The sequence below is a fragment of the Mus caroli genome, chromosome 9 (assembly GCF_900094665.2).
Source record: "Mus caroli chromosome 9, CAROLI_EIJ_v1.1, whole genome shotgun sequence".
Taxonomy (NCBI): domain Eukaryota; kingdom Metazoa; phylum Chordata; class Mammalia; order Rodentia; family Muridae; genus Mus; species Mus caroli.
In genome coordinates, this window is record NC_034578.1 from 4820777 (window position 1) to 4833913 (window position 13137).

The following is a 13137-nucleotide window of genomic DNA, read 5'->3' on the forward strand; positions in this document are numbered from 1 at the left end:
TTTTTTATATATTTTTATTACATATTTTCCTCAATTACATTTCCAATACTATCCCAAAAGTCCCCCATAGCGCCCCCCCACTTCCCTACCCACCCATTCCCACACATGGTGCTTGTTCAACTGGAGTTCAGTACCTAGAAGAATGCAAATTGACTCATTCTTATCTCCTTGTACAAAGCTCAGGTCTATGTGGATCAAGGAACTCCACATAAAACCAGAGACACTGAAACTTATAGTGGAGAAAGTGGGGTAGAGCCATAAAGATATGGGCACAGGGGAAAAATTCCTGAACAGAACTCCAATGGTTTGTGTTGTAAGATCAAGAATTGACAAATGGGATCTCATAAAATTGCAAAGCTTCTGTAAGGCAAAGGACACTGTCAATAAGACAAAACAGCCACTGACAGATTGGTAAAAGATCTTTACCAATCCTAAATCTGATAGGGGATAATATATAATATATATAAAAAACTCAAGAAGTTGGAGTCCAGAAAACCAATAACCCTATTAGAAAATGGGGTACAGAGCTAAACAAAGAATTTTCAACTAAAGAATATCAAATGGCTGAGAAACACCCCAAAAAAAAAATGCTCAACATCCTTAATCATCAGGGAAATGCAAATCAAAACAACCCTGAGATTCCACCTCACTGTAGTCAGAATAGCTAAGATAAAAAACTCAGGTGATAGCCAATTCTGGCGAGAATATGGAATATTGCTGGTGGGATTGCCAGTTGGCACAACAACTCTGGAAATCAGTTTTGGTGGTTTCTCAGAAAATTGGACATAGTACTACCAGGATCCAGCAATATCTCTCCTGGGCATATACCCAGAAGATGTTCCAACTTGTAATAAGGACACATGCTCCACTATGTTCATAGCAGCCTTATTTATAATAGCCAGAAGCTGGAAAGAACCCAGATGTCCCTCAACAGAGAAATGGATACAGAAAATGTGGTACATTTACACAATGGAGTACTACATAGCTATTAAAAACAATGACTTTATGAAATTCTTAGACCAATGGATAGATTTGAAGATATCATCCTGAGTAATGTTACACAGTCTCAAAGAACACACATGATATGTACTCACTGATATGTGGATATTAGCTCAGAATACCCAAGATACAATTTGCAAAACACATGAAAGTCAAGAAGGAAGACCAAAGTGTGGATAGTTCGATCCTTCTTAGAAGAGGGGAGCGAAATACCCATAGAAAGAGTTATAGAGAAAAATTTCAGAGTAGAGCCTGATAGAATGACCATCCAGAGACTGTCCCACCCAGACATCCATCCCATAAATAACCACCAACAAGATGCCAACAAGATTTTGCTGATAGGAGCCTGATATAGCTATCTCTTGAGAGGCACTGCAAGTGCTTGACAAATACAGAAGCGTATGCTTATAGCCATACATGGGACTGAGCACAGAGTACCCAATGAAGGAGCTAGAGAAAGTACCCAAGTGGTTGAAGGAATTTGCAGCCCTATAGGAGGAACAACAATATGAAGTAACCATTACCCCCAGAGTTCCCAGGGACTAAACTACCAACCAAAGAGTATGCATGGAAGGACCCATGGCTCCAGGTGCATATGTAGCTCGGGATGGCATCGTAGGACATCAATGGGAGGTTTGGCACTTGGTCCTGTGAAGGCTCAATACCCCAGTATAGGGAAATGCCAGGATACGGAAGAGGAAGTGGGTAGGTTGGTGAGCAGGTAGAAGGGGTACTAGATAGGGGCTTGTCAGTGGGGAAATCAGGAAAGGGGATATCATTTGTAATGTAAATAAAAAAATATCTAATACCACCCCCTCCCACACACACACATACACAAAGAACTCCTAGAAATAGAAGCTCTATTCTGATTAGGAATTCTATCTGGAATAAGTTTCATGGAACAGAATCCCAAGCAGGAAGGGTGGTAGGAAGGAGGCATGGGTATGATAGACCCAGGACCCATGAGCCTGGCTGCAGCCTGAGACTTCAGTTTCCAGCATGGGGCTGTGAGTAAGTAGTAGAAGGGGAAGTAAAAATTACCTTCAGCCCTCAGGGCAGTCACCACCAGTGTTGTGAGGAATTGACCAAGTCTTTCTATTCAGAGTTCTGTTTCTCTTCCCACCAAGACACCAAGTATTTTCAAGGGTACAGATAGAGGAGACATAGAGTGGAATAATGTTTTCAAGAGAACTCATGGTCTACTTTCTCTGTGGTGAGCTGGTGTGTTGGTTGGGGCAGTGGAAGGAGCTCATAAAGCACTCACCTCAGCTTTGCTTGGTCTCCAGCTTGCTTTGTTCTGACTGACATCGTGTGTGTGTGTGTGTTTGTGTGTGTGTGTGTGTGTCACTGTGTGTTTACATTTTAAAGAAATATAGAAAAAACAAGGGAAGAATCTGGCAGAAATAGTATGTGGCTCCCAACTCTGCAGTATTTACTATCTGTTCACTATAGAAGCTTCCTGCTTCTGAGCTTGTGCTGATGTTATGACAATAACACTTTGAAAACAGAGTACATTTGAATATTTATAAAGGATTTCCACATGATAGTGAATAGCTATAAGTGTTGTGCTAGAAACACTACCAGGATGGCTCCTTGCTCATATGTAGAATGTAGGCAACAAACACTGCCAGCCCAGAGGCATTCGGAGCATCAATTCAGTTAATGCAGATAAAGTGCTTATGACAGTATCTGAGGTGGAGTAGAATAGAGTAGGTACTTACTATTTTTATTACTACGGCAAGAACAAACACAAGCACACATTTGATAGTCACATGGGGAGACAGAGCTGAGACTAGGCCTAAACTCCTAGAGAAAGGGTATGAACAGACAATGAATGGAGTCTGGCTGAATAATATAAATGGGTGTGTCTGGAAAAATAATTGCAAATAAGTGAATTAGTAAGTGGAAAAACTAATGATAATGGAAAATCATCATGTCATTTGGAAGCAAGCATACAATTAATTGAGGAATGGCACCAACATTAGCATCTGTTGGATGTGCTTGGCAGTACACACACACACACACATCAGTATATATTTATTTTCCCATTACACTCCTGCTAAGAATTTGCACAAATTGCATGAATGTCTCAGGCTGAGTCTCAAAGGAAGACTAAAAGAAACAAAAACTCCAAAGCAAGGCACGTGGTGGGACATATGTTTTGCCATTTTTGTGCTAGTGCCTTCTTCTCATTCCTTTTCCTTGGTGAGGTTGTCTTGGTCATGGCATGGTAACCAGTCCCTAGGCCAAGAAGAGGGTGTGAATGTCTAGGGAGCACAAGTGACATCATAGTTGATCCAGTTGTGGAGTTTGGGGTGAGATGTTGATTCTGATGTCAATTTAACAATAAGACCTTTTCGTGTGGTTGTATACTGTGGCAGCCATGGACATGTGACATTCATGTTTTTCTTCAAGAAAGTGCTAATTCTGGGATTATCTGGCAGCCTCTCACTGTAGCTTTGTCCCTCTCTTGCTATGATTGTGTTCTTATGAGGTGCTCTTTCTCTCCCACCTCTCCCCCACCCCCTGTGAATTCTAGACGCTGGGCTGGACTTTCTCCTAGGCAATCTATGTATCTTTCCCTCTTTCATAGGCAAGCCAACCCTCAGTGTTGAGGGAAACAGCATGTGGAGGGAGAGTGAGAGAGAGCAACAATGAAGAGAATGAGCAGAGCACATGATAACACATGTGTACCTGTTATAAGAAAGCCCACTATTTTGCATGTGACATGACCTGAAATTCTGGATATGTCCCAAACTTCGAGAACTGTCTTTGACACTTGCTTACTGGATTATCAAATCAACATAAATGCCAATTTTCTTTACCATGTAAGACTCTGGTTTCAAATGATTTTATTTAAAAAAACTAATTTCAAATCAGCCATTTATATTTGGAAATAACCTTTTCCCAGTGTTGCTGAGGGAGGTTTCTCTGGGAACATGTCTTTGTCCTATAGGTACAGGTTCAAACACCCATGGTTCAGTCTTCATTACCCAATAGATCGGCTCATTCTTTTTCATAAAGTCGGCCTCTAGAATGACAGTTTGTGTTTTATTCAAGACCTCTGTCTGACTGCTTGGAAGTTACAGTCTTTAATTAGCTATGGAAAGGCTCTTGTCTCATTTACTGTGGGCATACCATAAAATCAATAGAGTGAGCCAAGTAAAAGTTCTTTTCAAAACTAAGTGAGGAGACCTTTTCATTATCATCTGTCGCATGTTTTATTTTGAGTGCCTACTGGTTTTGACAGAGGATAGCATCAGCTTTTTAGACACATAGTGTCAAAAAAGAGTGTAATTGAATCAGTCTCTGGCATTCACCATTACACACCTGCTAATGCAGAGTGATGCTTTGGGTTCCTGCTCTGCTTCCTGTCTCAAAACAGGTCACCAGGCTGTTGATGTCAGAGTGGGTTTCATACCTTTGGGGGTAGTTTGATCGACTGCCCTGGGTTCAGTGAGAATATTGTTTTGTTTTGTTTTTTACTGGTTCTATATCTAGGACTTGTAGTTTTAGCTACTACATAGGGCAGGAGCTACTGAAAAGTAAATCATCTATAAAAGCAAGCAGAAGAAATGCTGGACTGCCTTTCTACATGACCTTGTAAGAACTCTCAATGTTTCCTTTTTACATTAATATATGACCAAGGATCCTGGAAACATGTATTTGCTCAAGGAAAGTTGGGTGTGGAGTTCATGCTTCTAATCCCGATGCTCAGGTAGCAGATGCAGGAAGATTACTGCCCAAGGCCAGCCTGGTGTACAGAGTGAGCCCTAGGCCTCCCAGGGCTGGGTGGTGAAAACCTGTTTAAAGAAATGGAAACGACCTTAGGAGATTATGGGGGAATACGATTATGTACTTCTGTAAATTCTTAGCTATGGACTTGGACACATGAATCAAAAGCAATGTTTGCAGAGTATCCTAGGATCAGAGCTGTCTATGAACAGACTTCAAAACATATAGTGCATACGTATGTCTCTGTATAATAATAATAACAGGTATTGGAAGCACCCACCATTCCAAGCTGCAGAACTGACATACCTTTTCTTCTGCAATATTTTCTCCATTCTGCAGCTCAGAAAGGTAAAATACTTTGACTAAATTCTAGTCTTAGACAAGTGGCAGTTGAAACCCAAGCCCACACACAGCTACTTAGTTCTAAAGAAGGATGCATGCCAGCAATGTACACGGTGGTCCATCTCACATCTACATTTGGGGAGGCCTGAGAATATCACCTCTACACTTTTATTTCCTTGATTTTTCCTGGCTTCTGGTAATTTAATCCTTACAAGGTCAAAAAGACTTCCAGAACTCTCTACCTGCAGAAATGGGATTAATATGTAGTTCATGGAATAGCACCTACTTAGCATGTGTAGCTTCATGCATTTGATCTCCATTTCTTCCAGAAATACACAAAACACAAAGTTTTTGAAAGAGCAATCTATGCTTTGTTCTGAATTGGAGAGAGTGAATATTTACAGATAGTAAGAACAAAGCTTGCACTCGGTCCTTTGTGCCTCTGTTGTACCCATATATCTAAATTTTAAATATTCTTCGTACTGGCAATTGAATTCCCTTGTATGTGCTAAAAGGCAAGCCTGCTGCTATGCAGTTGTCTAGACTTAGAGCCAGCTAGGCAGCTGAGCATGGGACCAGATGATAAAGTAGGATTTTGTGCCACCATGTGGTAACAATGCTTCTTTGCACATTGAGTACATTTTCTCTTACACATTTCATTGCCTGATTCAATTTTCAAATAACTATTAGTTGTGTTGATGTGATGTATTAGAAAATGATAATATTATGTCCTAAAATAACATATTTATGTCTTCAAAGCAGAACTAGCCAGAAAAGGATTGTTATTAGTTAATACCTGCTTGCTTATGAACTATTAGTTGAAGTGATTTTCTCATTGACCCTCCACAGGGATGCATTTGATTTGCGGAATTTGGGGTTTTTGAATGGGGTAGGGGGCTGCTATCAAGATGTAGGGCTTAGGAACCAGGCATGATGTTAAAATGTTATTAGGGAATCTAAAGCATGAATAATTTTTCTGACTGTTGGAGAAGTTTTATTTCATTGGAAGATGGTTTATTCCCATGATATACAGATTTAGAAATATTCTGTTTTTCTCAAGACCTCATGTTTATTTGTAAAACAAAATCATTTTTTCTTTGAGAAAAAAAGAATCATTTTTTCCTCCTAGAAAAAAATGCATCGAAGAGTTCTCGGTTAGGCTTTTAGCATTACCACATTTTGTTATGTGTTGCCAAACTTCATTTTCTTTCTTTAAAAGTGCTACCACAGTGGGAGTTTTGTGAGGGGTACAACTGAAGGGGACACTGTCCAGATCTCCTAGTTGAAACGGACTCAATAGAGTTTCCATGGCATCTGAGTTCTGTTTGGTGAGGCCCCTGGTGTTCTGGTGAGCATCTCAGGCAGGTGCTGGTTTGTCAATCAGACACAGGATATGTTCGCATCACCACAAAGTTCCCAGCACGTTTGTTTCCTCTTGTACCACACACCTACCTCTTGCAAGGCTAAAAAATGACTCTTAGGGGAACATTGTGAGAGTCACAAAGTCTGAGGGGCTCCACACACAATCTCCAGTAGCAGCAGAAATTGAAGACTCCAGCAGGACCAATTCTTATATCTTATATAACAGCACTATGAAATTAAGACAAATGGCACCAGACATTAGCTCACACGAGTAACTGATAATCTCACACACATGACTTGACAATGCAAATTAAATTAGAATTTCTAATTCTCTTTTTAGTTGGCACACCACAAACAATCAAGTACAAGGAGCTCAGAAGATTATCGTTTAAATAGCTTCAGTAATCCTCCAAGACAATATCAGGTAAGCACGAAGTACTTAAAGATGTAAAGCTAGCTAGCTGTTGGTTAAGTTCAGGTTTTCAAGCTCTGAACTTTGTTAAATTAAAATAAAGTATCAAGATATTTTTCAACATCAAAGGTTCGATCCATTTAACATGTGCTTATGGAGTAACTATCATATGCCTGGTACTTTCCAAGTGGAAAATATGTAAATAGACAATGACATAGCTTAGAGCCTAGGTTCTTTGTGGAAGGCCAACCTTACAAAACAAGACAGAGGGGCTAGAGAAGTGGCTCAACTTAGGAGCACAAACTGCTCTTACGGAGGATTCAAGTTCAGTTCCTATTATCCACATGGCAGTTTAAAATGACCTATAACTTCAGCTTCAGGACATCTGACCTCTTTTGACCTTCAAGGGCACCTACACTCTTGTGCATATATGTGCACACAGATATACATACATATACATGATTTTAAATAAAAACCCTACAGGTTTTTAAATAAAACCAAAGCAAAATTTACCTCACATTCTCCCACTGTGAAATAAAGATGGCCTACTTGTGAATAGTCTATCTGCTGCTTGTATATATGTACACATATGTACAACTTTATAAATGCTAATGTTCTGTAATATATGTGTCCTGTTATACACATGAATTAGTAGTAAGTTGTGTAATAGTTCTATAGTGGGTGCTTTCACTCTGACATATATTCTTGTGACTAATAATGGATTTATTCTTTTATATAAGTAAATGGAAATTTTGTAAGAAAAACCTCACTATTGGTGGACTCTTAATATTTCCTTTTGTAAGAAACACTATTAAAACATATAAAATGTTTTTACAATGTTAAAAACATTGCATCTATAAACCAAACTACATCCTCATGTGAATTTTTTCAGCACCGAACTGTATTAATTACCTTTTAATTTGGATTTTATGTAGTAAGTTTTGGTGTAGTAATATAAGAATTTTCTGTACAATTGTTGCATATTAGTTTACATTTTATATATATTTATAGTTATGCACAAGCCAAGGCACTAGTGAACCTTTATTTCATTGAAACTGGTGGTTCTTAAAGCAACTATACAATCAAAAGTGTCTACAATTCTTGGTAGAGTTGGGAACTGGACATTTTTTTATCTCCTTCCTTCCTCAAAGAGTTCTGCATAAATTATCTGACAGGAAGTTTGTGCTTTACTTTCAAGTAATACAAGAAGAAGCACAAAGAATTAAATGTTTGCTCTATGATCTTCCTTTTTTTGAGAATTAACTTTTGAGTCATTAGCTCAAATAATGTGAGAATTGCTTTCAAAAGAAAACTAAATTATGGAGACATATACTCCTTTTGAACTAAATATTACCTGTGCTTTGGTAGCCATCACTTCCAAAGGCAGGTAGACCAGAACCCTATTCTAAATGAGATATTTGCATGAACATAATGCTGAGGTGGATTTCTCCTTGTCTTGTCTAGAAAATCATGAAGAGACTCATTAAAAGATATGTATTGCAGGCCCAGATTGATAAGGAGAGCGATGAGGTGAATGAAGGTGAGTTGACCATAAGAACAAAGCTTTCCAGTGTGAGTTAAGGCTGTGTTCAGATGTGGAGGTAAGAGAGAGAGAGAGTTGGGCATGCAGTAGATGAGCCTTAGGAAGCCATAAAGAATAAGCTCTCTCTGACTGTGTTAGTAGCTTTTCCCACTGCTGAAGCAGCTTGCCCTACAAAGCAATTAAAGGAAAGAGGATTTATTCTGTTTCACTGTTTAAGGGGACAGTCCACTATGTTGGAGAAGTAGAGTGAAAGTGGACAGCACATTGTGCTGATGGGAGGGACGGGAGGCAGCTCTTATGTCTGCAAAACAAAATGAGTGGCTGTGTAAGGCTCACGCTCTCTTTTGTCTCATTGGAACTCTTGCCAAGAGTCTGGTGTAGCCCACAGGTTAGATGAATCTTCCCATGGCACTTAGACATAAATCCCTTACTAGTCCAGATGCTAGTCAGTCTCCAAAAGATCCTAGATCTTGTCAAGTAATAATCAATATTTGCTGTGATCACAACCATCAGAGGTACAAAATGGTAGGGCACAAGCTCTTTGTCCAGAGACTGCATGGCCTAGATGAAACATTGTAATTTTTATGGGGTCTTGCTGGAGGTGTCTGGGAAAGGCGAGCGGTGCTACCACAACTCTCCAAGTCTGCAGATAACTAACACTTGCTGTAATTAATTTTCTTACCTAAGTAAAATAGAAAGTTTTTTTTCTGATTGGGAAGCTGTTTCCTTTAAAAAGATTCTGAATATGGTCAGGATTGTCTTTATTCTAACCTAGGATCATTGGTTTACACTTCATATTCATAGATAACTTCATCTGTTATTTATAGTTAACTTCTTTTTATTCTTCCTCTTCACAGGGGAATTGAAGGAAATTAAGCAAGACATCTCAAGTCTCCGTTATGAACTCCTTGAAGAAAAATCGCAGAACACAGAAGACCTAGCAGAGCTCATTAGGAAACTCGGGGAGAGACTGTCTTTAGAGCCAAAGCTGGAGGAAAGCCACAGATAGAGCAGAGCCCCTCAGAAGTGCATATTTATTTCTCCACTTGAAGCCATATTATTTTCTGACTTATTTTTTTAAGTGCCAATGATAAAAAGTATGTTAACTGATAACTTGGATCATTTAGAGTCCTAATATCAACTTTTTTGGTGATTAAATTGCATTGCTGAGGCTAACAATTGCTGAGATGCTGAAAAGCCTGCTCAATTCCTTGGAGCTTGTTTTCTGGATAGCTTTCTTGGGTAGGGGGAGGGTAACTCTTGTGCTGGTGTGAATGCCCCTCCTGTCTGCTCAGTGATGGGCCTCAGATTGCCTAGGGTATGTTTAAGCTGTTCCCTGTGCTCTGTGCTGTTCCCTGACAAAGTGAGTAGCAGCATCTCGTTTCACCAGGGACTTCCTACCCTAGAATATAGAAGAAAATAATCTAGAGTGTGCTGTAACCTCTACCTAGGTACTCAAAATAATTGATACTGCCTGGTCCAACTTGCTTTAGAGCCTTGTGTGGTAGCAAACTTCTGTTAGATCAGCACTTGGCAGATAGAGAAAGGTCTGGAACTTAAGGTCTGCCTTGGCCACATGGTTAAGATTCTCTGGGCTACATGAGACCATGTCTAAAAATCAAAACAAAATAAGCCCATTCTTGTGTTCAATTTTCTGCCACACCTGTTTAAAAACACTTAACAATGAAAATGGTTTTCTTGGCTAGGGAACATGGTGTGTGTGTGTGTGTATGTGTGTGTGGCAATGGAATATTAAAAAGCATTCATGCTACCACCTGCATTGCGTTGGTGGGCAGACCTGCCTGTGTTCGTCTTGGCAGACTTTCTGATCTAGAGCTCCTAAATCTCTCCCACTGGCTCACTCAGGTCCCATGGCTGGTCGTTACCACGCCAGCCCACACTTCCAGGTTCCCAAGACTCTTTGGGGTACACTTCTTACAAACCCATGCTTTGCCTCTGTACCTTTCTCTCTGGAACCCAGTTGAGCACCACATGAAGGAAAACACCACCCAAACTTAGTTTAGAATCAACAGTTAGCACAATTGTTGGGTGCAGCAACAAGCGTTCTAATTTGTAAGCCATTCTAACTTAATTCTCAGGTAGCAGATCCCAACATATTTTCCACCTGACCTGGGGGGCTCTGCTTTCTACATTTTGACCTCCATGCTCCTCTGCTGTCCCCAAAACCAAGATTCTCTCCTCTTCTGCCATCCCTTTCTCTAATCCAGAAATCCCACCTACATGCCCAGTGACTAGTTCCTTGAAATCTTTATTCATTAGGGGAAGGCTCACAAGAAGTCACCTGAGTAGTGATTCACTCCTCATCCCAGGCATCCCCTCCTGGGGAAGCGGAATTAGTATCAAAATGTGAATAGTACCAGGGCTATCCAGTGTGTGTGTGTGTGTGTGTGTGTGTGTGTGTGTGTGTGTGTGTGTGTGTGTGTGTGTTTGTGTATGTGTGTATGCATGTTCTCATACATATGTATAGTATATATGTGCATGCACATTTATGTAAGTCTGTGTGTGCATACACACATACTACATGTTTGCCTTCTTTTGTAACTAATATGAATCCTCAAACTTATTTATTATGACTTTTTAAATTGTAGCTAAAAGTTACTATTCAATAAGAACGCTTTTATTACAGTTGTGTCAAAGTCCCAAACACTGTAATTCTTTGGTTCCTTGACAGCACAATATTGTGCCATTTCTGAGCAATTTACAGACAAACTCCCACATTCAATTTCCTGTGGGAATTTGCAAACACTGATCTTGCTGGAGGAAGTGAATCACTGGAAAGCAGAGCACAAAGTTCATTGGTCTGTCCTTATTAGTGTTCCTTGTTTCTTGGTCAAATATGATGTGATGGATCCAACAACATAGCATGATATTCCTGCCATGAGAGAATTTATACTCCTCAAGCCATGAGCTAAAATTAATCCTTCCTCCCTGAAGCTGCTTCTTGTCTGGTGTTTAGACACAGGAACAAGAAACTAGCTCAACTTCTAGGCCTATGGATGAAACTGCCAGAACCTAAATTGGAATGAGACATCACACGCTTGGGAGAAAGGATTACTGAGCATGTACCTTGTGCCAGCCTCTCACACCTCTCATACCAAAGTTTCATTTCTGTTGCTGTTTCAAAAACAGAGAGCAACTTATGGGGAGTTAGGTTTATTTTAGCTCACAATTCCAGGTCACAGTCCATCACAGTAGAAAAGTCAATACTGTAGGAATTGGAGTCAGCTCATCATAGGAAGAGCAGAGAGACATGCGTGCACGCATGGGTACTTTTTCAGCTTGCTTTCTCTAGTCTTACAGTCTAGGACCAAAACCCAGGGAATGGTGCCACCCACAGTAGGCTGGGTCTTCCCTCATTAATAAACATAATTAAGATAATCTATCATAAAAATGTTCATAGGCTAGTCTGGCCCATAGGCAATTTTCCATAGGCAATTCCTCACTGAGAGTCCCTTCCAAGATGATTCAAGATTGTCATTTTGACAATACCACCACATCCATTATCTAACTTACTCAGATGCCGTGCTTATGAAAACCATATACTTATTTTAGAAATGAGACAAACACCAAGTTTTTAAAATATAAATAACTTGTGAATAGAAATGCCAGGGTCAAGAGTGAAGCACAGCTCCCTCACCATTATTGCTACTCTCCACCGGCTAGAGGTGGAGTCTCATACTGTGTTTAATCTCTCAATAAGAAATTTTGGTCTGTACCCAGCACTCAATGTCCGCTTGAAGCAGACCACAGCCTCTGATGAGGAAGGCTTTTATCAGTAGAAGATCTGCTTCCAAGTGGATGTAGGTATAGGGGAGAAAGAAATTTTTTGTTACTCACACATTTTTTTTTTTTTTTTACTGAATCTCTTGTAACAAAACACAGCCAAACATACAGGTTTATGTAGTACTAACCTTCTGTGACATTGAGCCTTCAGAAATAAATACTCACAGAATATATCAACTTACATATGTTGCTTTAAGTTTGATGAAAAGCAGACAATCATGAACAAATATTTAGATAGATGGTTAATGAGACTCATATTTTCAGTCTCATTAAGTATGTTTTTATATGTATGTGCTTGTGCCTGTGTGTCTGTGTACTGTGTGGGTGTGTACATGCACCTGTGTGTGTGCCTGTGTGTGCATGCAAATGAGTGCATGCACGTGTTCAAATGATTACTTGACTTTTTCTTTTTTTTTTAAATTAGGTACTTTCTTCATTTACATTTCCAATGCTATCCCAAAAGACCCCCATACCCTCCCCCGTACTCCCCCACCCACCCACTCCCACTTCTTGGCCCTGGTGTTCCCCTATACTGAGACATATAAAGTTTGCAAAGCCAATGGGCGTCTCTTTCCAATGATCCATCTTCTGATACATATGCAGTTCCTAGGCCATCTTCTGATACATATGCAGCTAGAGACACCAGCTCTGGGGAGTATTGGTTAGTTCATGTTGTTGTTCCACCTATAGGGTTGCAGACCCCTTTAGCTCCTTAGGTACTTTTTCTAGCTCCTCCATTGGGAGCCCTGTAATCGATCCAATAGCTGACTGTGAGCATTCACTTCTGTGTTTGCTAGGTGCTGGCATAGCCTCACAAGAGACAGCTATATCTGGGTCCTTTCAGCAAAATCTTGCTAGTGTATGCAATGGGGTCAGAGTTTGGAGGCTGATTATGGGATGGATCCCTGGGTATGGCAGTCTCTAGATGGTCCATCCTTTC

At 40.0% G+C, this 13137-nt stretch overlaps 1 protein-coding gene and 1 long non-coding RNA gene across 2 annotated transcripts in view; one reads left to right on the forward strand and one right to left on the reverse strand.

The window, feature by feature from the left end:
- The window catches only part of Trpc6 (transient receptor potential cation channel subfamily C member 6), a 116469-nt gene extending 106879 nt beyond the window's left edge, over positions 1–9590 (forward strand). The window contains exons 11-13 of the mRNA XM_021172271.2: positions 6779–6862; positions 8315–8390; positions 9251–9590. Coding sequence (XP_021027930.1) covers positions 6779–6862; positions 8315–8390; positions 9251–9402 — 312 coding nt within the window. The 3' untranslated portion in view covers positions 9403–9590. The remainder of the gene's footprint in view (positions 1–6778; positions 6863–8314; positions 8391–9250) is intronic.
- Positions 1–13137, reverse strand: part of LOC110301687 — a 91529-nt gene that overhangs the window by 22157 nt on the left and 56235 nt on the right. The gene's annotated exons all lie outside the window — the stretch shown is intronic.